The sequence below is a fragment of the Tupaia chinensis genome, unplaced genomic scaffold, assembly GCF_000334495.1.
Source record: "Tupaia chinensis unplaced genomic scaffold, TupChi_1.0 Scaffold000078_1, whole genome shotgun sequence".
Taxonomy (NCBI): Eukaryota; Metazoa; Chordata; class Mammalia; order Scandentia; family Tupaiidae; genus Tupaia; species Tupaia belangeri.
This window is the reverse complement of record NW_006159539.1, coordinates 43,944-52,874: the sequence shown is the minus strand read 5'-3', so window position 1 is coordinate 52,874 and position 8,931 is coordinate 43,944. Positions and strand designations below refer to the sequence as shown.

Genomic DNA, 8,931 nt, shown 5'->3' with positions numbered 1-8,931 from the left:
CCTGACGCACAGCCCTGGGTGGGGCCCACGTCACCCCGGCCCAGCTCCCTGCCTCTCCCACCCCACAGGCGCAGCAGCTCGAGTGGGTGAAGAGCCACTACCCGGGCCTGCACTCGCGGCTCCAGGAGTTTGCCTGCCGTGGGCAGTTCGTGCCCGTGGGGGGCACCTGGGTGGAGATGGTGAGTGTGTCAGCAGCCCCTCTGCCTCAGGTCACGTCGGCACGGCCTTCCCTGTGTGGCCAACCCCCCACCCCCGACTTGGCAGGTGACTGCAGGCCCTTCTGGCCCCTCCGTGGCAGGGTCTGCAGTCAGGGTCCCTGGATACCCCGAGCCTGGGACTTCAAGGGGAGGAGGGCCACAGTCCTGGCAGCTGCCCATACACCGGCACAGGCTCTTCCTTGAGGCAGTGGACGCCCCTGGGGCCTGGCCAGAACCCGGGCGCCAGGCAGCCCGGCCTCTGCACGGGGGAGGGTGTCCTGAGCAAGCCCACTCCTCGTGGGTCCTCACTGGCCACTGCCCCTCTCTGCCTCCAGGATGGGAACCTCCCCAGTGGAGAGGCCATGGTGAGACAGTTCCTGCAGGGTCAGAACTTCTTCCTGCAGGAGTTTGGGAAGATGTGTTCTGAGGTAGGCCAGGGGCCCGCACCAGGCTGGGGGTGTCCAGGGGCGCCGGGCCCAGGCTCCAGAGGCCCTTTTCCCCCGCAGTTCTGGCTGCCGGACACGTTTGGCTACTCAGCGCAGCTCCCCCAGATCATGCGGGGCTGTGGCATCGAGCGCTTCCTGACCCAGAAACTGAGCTGGAACCTGGTGAACTCCTTCCCGGTGAGCCCCGGCCGCCACTGCCCTGGGGGGCCTGGATCCTACCTGCTCTGTTCTCCTCTCCCCGGGCTTGTTAAAGGGGCCCGGGCACACCGGCAAACCCTGCCCAGACAGTGGGCCTCTGCCACGCGGCACAGCACGGAGGGCAGGGGCAGGTCGGGGCGGCCCGGCTCTGCCGCAGCCCTGCCTCTGTCCCTTCCGCAGCACCATACTTTTTTCTGGGAGGGGCTGGACGGTTCCCGAGTGCTGGCCCACTTCCCACCTGGAGACTCATATGGGATGAAGGGCAACGTGGAGGAGGTGAGCGGACACTCAGTGGCCAGGCAGGGGGCAGGCGAGAGGGGCTGGGGCGTCCTGTTCTGTGCTGACCCACCCCACCCACCCAGGTGCTGAAGACCGTGACCAACAACCGGGACAAGGGGCGGGCCAACCACAGTGCTTTCCTCTTCGGCTTCGGGGACGGTGGTGGCGGCCCCACCCAGACCATGCTGGACCGCTTGAAGCGCCTGGGCAATACCGATGGGCTGCCCAGGTCAGGCCATGGCTCCAGCACTCGCCTCTCCCCAGCCCCGCCGTCGGCCCCCACATGGAGACTCGTGCTGGCACCGGGCCAGTGCCCTGCACCTCATCCCACTCCAGTCCTGTCCGTTGGCACCTGCAGACTCCCGCCCCGCGGCTGGGACAGGGCTCACAGCCCCTGGAGGGCAGCCCACCTGGGGTGTCCACGGCTGGATCTCCGGCCCGTTCCCCCTTGGCGGGAGGCTCAGGCCTGTGTGCTTCCTCAGGGTGCAGCTGTCTTCTCCGGAGCAGCTCTTCTCGGCGCTGGAGGGCGACTCGGGCCAGCTGTGCACATGGGTCGGGGAGCTCTTCCTGGAGCTGCACAATGCCACCTACACCACCCACGCCCAGGTCAGGGCCCCTGTACCCGGGGAGCATGGAGGAGGCGGACTGCACCTTCCCCATGAGGTGGTGGGGCCAGGGGGCTTTGGGGACAGATCACCCACAAGAGGCCTCATCCCAAGGCCTGGGAGCCAGCAGGGTTCCGAGCAAGGGAGGGCTGCGGGAGCCATCTGGGTACCTGAGCAGCCTCTGGCCTGCCACTCTACCTGGCTCAGCTCAAGAAGGGGAACCGCGAGTGTGAGCGGATCCTGCACGACGCAGAGCTGCTCAGCAGCCTGGCCCTGGCCCGCAGTGCCCAGTTCCTGTACCCGGCAGCCCAGCTGGAGCACCTCTGGAGGTCAGCCAGCCTCCCTGCCCCACCACACCTTGGGTGCCCGGGCGGCCACCCTGGCTTCTCCAGCTCTGCGCTGGCCCTGCAGGCTCCTGCTCCTGAACCAGTTCCATGACGTGGTGCCTGGGAGCTGCATCCAGCTGGTGGCCGAGGATGCCATGAGGCACTACAAAGGTGAGGTTGGCCCGAGGCCCGCGCCAGGCCCAGCCCAGACCCACACCCACCATGACCAGCCAGCCTCTCCCCAGACATCCGCTCCCACGGCCACACACTGCTCAGTGCGGCGGCCGCAGCCCTGTGTGCCGGAGAGCCGGGTCCCGAGGGCCTCCTCCTCGTCAACACGCTGCCCTGGGAGCGCACCGAAGTGCTGGCCCTGCCGAAGCCTGGTGGCGCCCACAGCCTAGGTACTAACCGAGGGAGAGGGAGGCTGCTGCGGGGGGCGGGCCGGGCAGAGCAGGTCAGGCTCTGCCCCAGAGGGCTCTGCCTTGGGCTGCCCAAACCCCCGCTCCTGCCCGAGCTAGGTCCCTGGAAGGTCAGGAAGGCCGCACTGATGCCCACCCTCCCGCCCCTGCAGCCCTAGTGACAGTGCCCAGCATGGGCTATGCCCCTGCGCCTGTCTCCCTGCAGCCCCTGCCTCCTCATCAGCCTGTGTTCGTCGTGCAGGAGGTGAGTCTGGGCAGGTCCTGGGCTGGGGGCTGTGCTGGGGTGCTAGCCCACATGGAGGCCTGAGCTCCCAGCCTGCAGTGAGGAGGCGAGGTGGGCTGGAGCCGCCATGGGGGTGCTGCTGGTTGTGGGGAGCCCTAGATGTCACCTCAAGGTTCCCTCTCACCAAGAGCGACGGTTCCGTGACTCTGGACAACGGCATCATCCGGGTGAGGCTGGATCCGACCGGCCGCCTGACATCCCTGGTCCTCGTGGCTTCCGGCAGGTGCCAGCCCCTCACTGCCCTTTCCCCGTGCCTGGCAAGTGATCCCTCTGTCCCCTGGCCGCCCACATGTGGAGCAGGGCAGGCTAGGGTAGGAGTCCCCCATTCCCTGGGCCTGTCTCGCTGCCCCGCCCCACCCAGAGCAGTGCAAGAGCCGGGTCAGCCTGCCGGTGCCATGCTCTTGCTCCGCAGGGAGGCCATCGCCGAGGGAGCCGTGGGGAACCAGTTCGTGTTGTTCGACGATGTCCCCTTATACTGGGACGCATGGGACGTCATGGACTACCACCTGGAGACACGGTATGCTCTGCATGGCTGGGGGCTGCTACTGCGGGGTTCCAGGCTGCCCCAGCTCAGTGCCACTCCCCCACAGGAAGCCCGTGCTGGGCCAGGCTGGGACCCTGGGCCGAGGGAGCCGTGGGGAACCAGTTCGTGTTGTTCGACGATGTCCCCTTATACTGGGACGCATGGGACGTCATGGACTACCACCTGGAGACACGGTATGCTCTGCATGGCTGGGGGCTGCTACTGCGGGGTTCCAGGCTGCCCCAGCTCAGTGCCACTCCCCCACAGGAAGCCCGTGCTGGGCCAGGCTGGGACCCTGGCCGTGGGCACTGAGGGCGGCCTGAGTGGCAGCGCCTGGTTCCTGCTGCAGATCAGCCCCAACAGCCGGCTCAGCCAGGAGGTCGTGCTGGACGTGGGCTGCCCCTATGTCCGCTTCCACACTGAGGTAGCGGGGCAGGGCGGGGCCTCCTCTAGGCCGTGTGCGTCTTGGCGGGCCCTGCCAGCACTGTCCATCCCACCCCCAGGTACACTGGCATGAGGCCCACAAGTTCCTGAAGGTGGAGTTCCCTGCTCGTGTGCGGAGCCCCCAGGCCACCTATGAGATCCAGTTCGGGCACCTGCAGCGGCCCACCCACTTCAACACCTCGTGGGACTGGGCTCGGTTCGAGGTCCGTGGTGGGGGACAGAGGGCAAGGAGGGGCTTGGACTCCTTCCTCCCTGACTGGGAGAGGCTGGTCTGGTGTGGGGTAAAGGGGAGGGTCAATGCCGGCCACTTCCGACCTGTGGCGTGCTGACCCTGTGTCGCTCGGTGGGGTGGGCGCCAAAAGGTAGCCCTGTTTCCAGAGGGAGAGCTGAGCTACAGGCAGGGGCAGTGGCCTGGCCAGGGCTCCTAGAGCAGGACCTGGGCCTCAGGGGGTTCCGGGCATTCTCTCAGAGAGCAAGTGCACAGGGAGGCGCCCGGGGCCACCAGTGGGTCTGGGGTCCGGGCTCTAGGTGTGGACCCACCGCTGGATGGACCTGTCGGAGCACGGCTTCGGGCTGGCCCTGCTCAACGACAGCAAGTACGGCGCTTCAGTGCAAGGAAACACCCTCAGCCTCTCGCTGTGAGTGGGCGCCCCTAGGCCTGGGCCGGTGTGGGGTGCTGGCCTGGGGTGAGCTCCAGCAGTTGTGGCTCATCCGTACCTGCCCTCCCCACCCCAGCTTGCGGGCACCTAAGGCCCCCGATGCCACTGCTGACATGGGGCGCCATGAGTTCACCTACGCACTGATGCCGCACAAGGGTGAGTGCGATGGCCTGCAACCTGGTCACCTCTCTGCCCTTCTCCAAGGCCCCGGGGTCTCCCTCCCACAGTCAGTGGGATTGACAACAGGAGGGTGCGGGGAGGCGTGGAAAGGTAGCCCATTATCCTTTCCACCTAGCATCCCTCCCTCTTTGGCCACGCCCAGGCTGCTTCCAGGATGCTGGTGTCATCCGCGCTGCCTACGGCCTCAACTTCCCCCTGTTGGCGCTGCCAGTCCCAGGCCCGGCGCCGGCCCCCACCTGGAGCGCCTTCTCCCTGTCCTCACCCGCAGTGGTGCTGGAGACCGTCAAGCAGGCAAGGGGTGCCGCCTGAGGGGTGGGGTCCTGGCCAAGGCGGCCCAGCACGGCCCCGCCCACAGCCCGCCTCCCCTGCAGGCGGAGAACAGCCCGCAGGGCCGCGCGCTGGTGCTGCGGCTGTACGAGGCCCACGGTGGCCACGTGGACTGCTGGCTGCACACGTCGCTGCCGGTCCAAGAGGCCATCCTGTGAGTGCAGGCCGGGGGGGTGGGGGCCCACACTGGCGCGGGCCTCACAGCCCTTGTGTTCTCCAGCTGCGACCTCCTGGAGCGGAGAGACCCTGCCGGCCACCTTCCGCTGCAGGACGCCCGCCTGAAGCTCACCTTTTCTCCCTTCCAAGTGCGGTCCCTGATGCTGGTGCTTCAACCTCCCCCAAACTGAGTCCCCGGGCGGGGTTTGGTGGAAGGATTTGGGACCGGGTATTTCAGCCTCCCCAGCCTGAAGCAGGTGACCTCATGTACAATAAATCCTTGGATCAGGAACCTTGCTACCAGCCCCCAACCCCCTCCTTGGGCCCATCTTGGGGGGCAGGGGACTGACAGCTAAGGTTACTTGTGTGTGATGGTCTAGGCTGCAGCCCCCATGAGAGACTGGGGGCCCAACCACAGGCTGAGGCCCCCACCATGAGATTTTGGAAGTCCTTCCCCTAGGCCAGGGGGCAAGGGCCAGGGGCTGGGGGGCTGTGGAGGTGGGCTCCAGGGTCTCTGCAGCACCTCTGCGGGCTGTTCCTGCAGGACGGGCTGTCCTCTGAGAGCCAGGGACCTGGGGCAGGGCCGGGGCTCAGCAGGCCTGGCAGGGCAGGTGGGCCTCCTGACATGTCCAGCCTCGCCATCTCAGACCCGCAGCCAGCCCATGAGGTGCCCAGAAGTTCACCTTCACCCGTTTATAAAAATACAGCATTTTATATGTGGGCTTAAAACGTGTGGGGTGGGGGGTGCACTTAAAACCATCATGGTGGTGCTGGGAGCTCGGAGAGGCCCCAGGGCAGAGCCTCGGAGCCAGACAGCACAAAAGCTGGGTACACGCAAGCAGGCCCTCCTGCTAGGAGGCCGAGGTCCCGTCTGGCTCCGAGGACAGAGTATCAGGCTTCATCCTCCGGGGTCTGGGGCGGCCTGGGGGAGAACAGAGGTGTGTTAGCTCTGGCCCCCAGGCTGGCCAGCCCTGATAGCCCCACCATCTTTCATGGCCTCCTCTGCCATGGCCCTCTCCTGTGAGCCTGCCCCGGAGCTGCCCCTGTGTCCCAAGGGGGATGCTAAGGAAAGCCTACCTGAGGCAGCCCGTTGCCCCTTCCTCCTCCCTTTCCCAGGTTCTGGGGGAGCCTGTGGGTCCTGCTGGAGGTGGGTCCCCTTAGGCTGCTGGGTTGTACTCTTCTCAGGAAGGCTTCTCTGTGCCCTTCGTGTCCGGGAAGGGGCCTTGCTTGGAGGTGGAGGGTCCTGAGTGGGGGAGACACAGGTGGGTCCTTGAGCTCAGAGCAGTTCAGAGGCCTATTGTCTGGGACCCATCATTGCCTCCTCTGCCACCCCATCTCCAAGGAAGGCAGTTGCCTAAAAGCTTGGCCAGGAAATGCCACCAGGCCAGGAGTAAGTGCAGGAAAGAGGCAGGTGCGGAACCATACCTCCGTCCTGTCCTCCGGACCCGGGGGTGCTGCCTTGGGTTTCTTTCTGCGAGACTTGCCCCCTGTAGGACACAGGTGCTGTGATTGAGGTCCTGTGACCCCCGCCCCTTTCTCCAGACTCGCACTCTGCCAGGGGTGACTCCCAGGATTGGTGGAGGTGTGGCCGGGAACGGTGCTGGAGCCCTCGCGGGCCCGGGTCCTTCCCACTCCCTCTGCCTTTTACATCAGGTGTGGCTTACCTTTGGGTGCCAGGGGTCCTGGGTCTCCCTGAAATGGAACAGCAGTTCAGGGATCGCCTGGGTTGGGCCAGGGGCGGGTTCCCTGCAGAGGCAGGACTCGCATCCTTTCAGGTCAGTGTGGCTCTGAGCCCAGGAAGCCTCGGGCCACCCCATGAACTGGGACCCTGGGCGCTAAGGAAGGGAGGAGCCTAGCACAGGGAGGGCTTAGACCTTAGGAAGTGTGGGCCTTGGGCCCCACAGGCACTGGGAAGACACAGCTTCTAGAGGGATAGGAACACCGAGTTTACCCAGGTCTCCACCCACCGCGCCCATGGGATCTCTGGCTGCCTGTGTGAGCGGAAAGGCCCAAACCTGGAACCAGATGGTGCGGCCCTGCCGATCCCGCAGGGAGCTCATGCCTGGCATGCCATAGCACTGCAGCCAGGCTCGGAAGGCCACAAAGTCCTCCTCTCCACTCTCCGGCCCATAGCCTTTGCCCCCTGTGGGACAGAGGGACAGGTGGGGATCAGAGGGCGGACTCAGGCTGGCAGGAGTGGGCACCTGGTAGACCTGGCCCAGCCCTCAGCTAGCTCAGCTGATGGACTGAGCCAGGGGGCCAAGTTCCCCCTCCTCCAGCTGCATGGCCTGGGCTGGCAGCGTCCCCACTGGGCCAGGGCCTGCCCATCCTGGAATGGGGATAAGTGCGCCCGGCCGGTCTCCCAGGCAGCCTGGAGAAGTGCTCGACATGACAAGGCGGGAGGCCTGACACCAGCACGGCAGACATCCACCCCCAGAGCCCAGCGCCTCGCTGCACTGGCGCCGACCGGCCTCACCCAGCTGGACCACTTCCTTGGGCACTGAGTGACACAGCTCCAGCAGGTCTGGGTTCTGCAGCTTGTTCCTGATCTTCTGACTCAGGGTCAGCTCCGGGCTCTGGGGAAGGAGCATGGCAGGACCTGGCGGTCAGTCCATGTTGGACAGAGCTGCTCAGGAGGCAGCAGGCCTCCCCCGTGAACTGGGGGCCCCCGCACGCCCACACACACCGTCTGGCAAGCTGCTGGTGCTCCCCCTGCCCTGGCCGGCCCACACCAGTGCTCTCAGGCCGACCCCCTGGGCCCTCACCGGCTTGCGCTGCTGCAGGGCTTCCAGGACGGTGCGGGCCTTCTCGAAGGGGGGGATCCTCAGCCTGGGTGGGGACGAGGAGGGGGCGCATGCTCAGCCATGAAGGCAGGCATGCCTGCCCCACCCGTGCCAGCCCACTCGCCAGGCCAGCCTGCTGACCGGTACAGTATCTCTGCCCGCAGGTAGTTGCCAATGCCATTGAAGAACCTCTGGTCCAGGAGAGTCTCGCAGATGGGCCGGTCAAAGGCCTTGTCTGCCAGGTTCCGCAGCACATTGTCCCTGCAGGGACAGGGGCTGGGGCATGAGACCCAGCTCTCCACCAGGGACTGGGTGCGAGGGTTCCCCACTGCTCTTCTGGCAACTGGAACCTCGGTTTCCTCATCCGTTAAATGGGAGCATGGTGGGATTTGAATTAATCATGAAAGGTGAGGAGTGATCTAAAACGCCATGTTCAAGAGAACGCACGCGAGGCCGTCCGCGGCCCATTGTCGTCAGCGCTCCGACCCCTCGGGACACTTCTGAGAACACCAGTCACCAGACCTCTGGCGTGTCTGGAGCCCCTGTGCAGGACCAGGGTGGGTGGGCTCCCGTCTCATGTCCCACTCAGGGAGACCCACTCAGGTGCATGTCCCGTGGCTAACACGGTGCTCGTAGATGTCATGCCGGGTGGAACTGTTACCTTTCCTGCAGCAGGGGACAGCCACCCAGACCACAGGGCAGACAAGTGTGGGAGCCCGCCAAAGCTGACTGAGGACCATGTGTGTGATTGGGCAGCCCCCCGGCCACTGGGAGCCCATGCCTGGTCCGCCACACGGTACTGTGTTGGAGCTGGCAGCCTGGAGGCCCAGCTGCCTCCACCTGGGCTGTCCTCAGGGCCCTCCTCCCTCGTCAGTTCTGGGTTTCCACAGCCAGGGCTTAGGGAGCCTGTGCGGGGCGGGGGCATAGGAAGACAGCCCCGCAAGGCAGCCACGGCCCGCCTGGCCCTACCTGAACCTCTCGTACTCCCCCAGCACGCAGGGCCCGCGGTCCGGCCCCCACTCGCCCCCGAGGTCCCAGCGGCCGAAGCGACGGATGTCCACGAAGCACAGGGCGAGCCGTGGGCCAGGGGGCGCGGTGTAAAAGCC

The 8,931-nt window shown here is 66.2% G+C and overlaps 2 protein-coding genes across 2 annotated transcripts in view; one reads left to right on the top strand and one right to left on the bottom strand.

Moving 5' to 3' along the window:
• Positions 1-5,857, top strand: part of MAN2C1 (mannosidase alpha class 2C member 1) — a 12,362-nt gene extending 6,505 nt beyond the window's left edge. The window contains 20 exon segments of the mRNA XM_006142581.3: positions 69-179; positions 533-625; positions 704-820; positions 1,022-1,117; positions 1,204-1,349; positions 1,603-1,726; positions 1,933-2,054; positions 2,137-2,222; positions 2,297-2,452; positions 2,623-2,714; positions 2,882-2,976; positions 3,166-3,270; positions 3,544-3,700; positions 3,780-3,923; positions 4,249-4,358; positions 4,456-4,535; positions 4,702-4,850; positions 4,931-5,040; positions 5,107-5,146; positions 5,149-5,857. Of these exon segments, the coding sequence (XP_006142643.2) occupies positions 69-179; positions 533-625; positions 704-820; positions 1,022-1,117; positions 1,204-1,349; positions 1,603-1,726; positions 1,933-2,054; positions 2,137-2,222; positions 2,297-2,452; positions 2,623-2,714; positions 2,882-2,976; positions 3,166-3,270; positions 3,544-3,700; positions 3,780-3,923; positions 4,249-4,358; positions 4,456-4,535; positions 4,702-4,850; positions 4,931-5,040; positions 5,107-5,146; positions 5,149-5,391 (2,376 nt within the window). The 3' untranslated portion in view covers positions 5,392-5,857.
• Positions 5,739-8,931, bottom strand: part of NEIL1 (nei like DNA glycosylase 1) — a gene marked incomplete at its 5' end in the record, with an annotated part of 4,652 nt that continues 1,459 nt past the window's right edge. Inside the window, 9 exon segments of the mRNA XM_006142682.3 lie at positions 5,739-5,964; positions 6,120-6,285; positions 6,468-6,529; positions 6,707-6,734; positions 7,058-7,185; positions 7,519-7,618; positions 7,808-7,871; positions 7,967-8,086; positions 8,795-8,930. Of these exon segments, the coding sequence (XP_006142744.3) occupies positions 5,894-5,964; positions 6,120-6,285; positions 6,468-6,529; positions 6,707-6,734; positions 7,058-7,185; positions 7,519-7,618; positions 7,808-7,871; positions 7,967-8,086; positions 8,795-8,930 (875 nt within the window).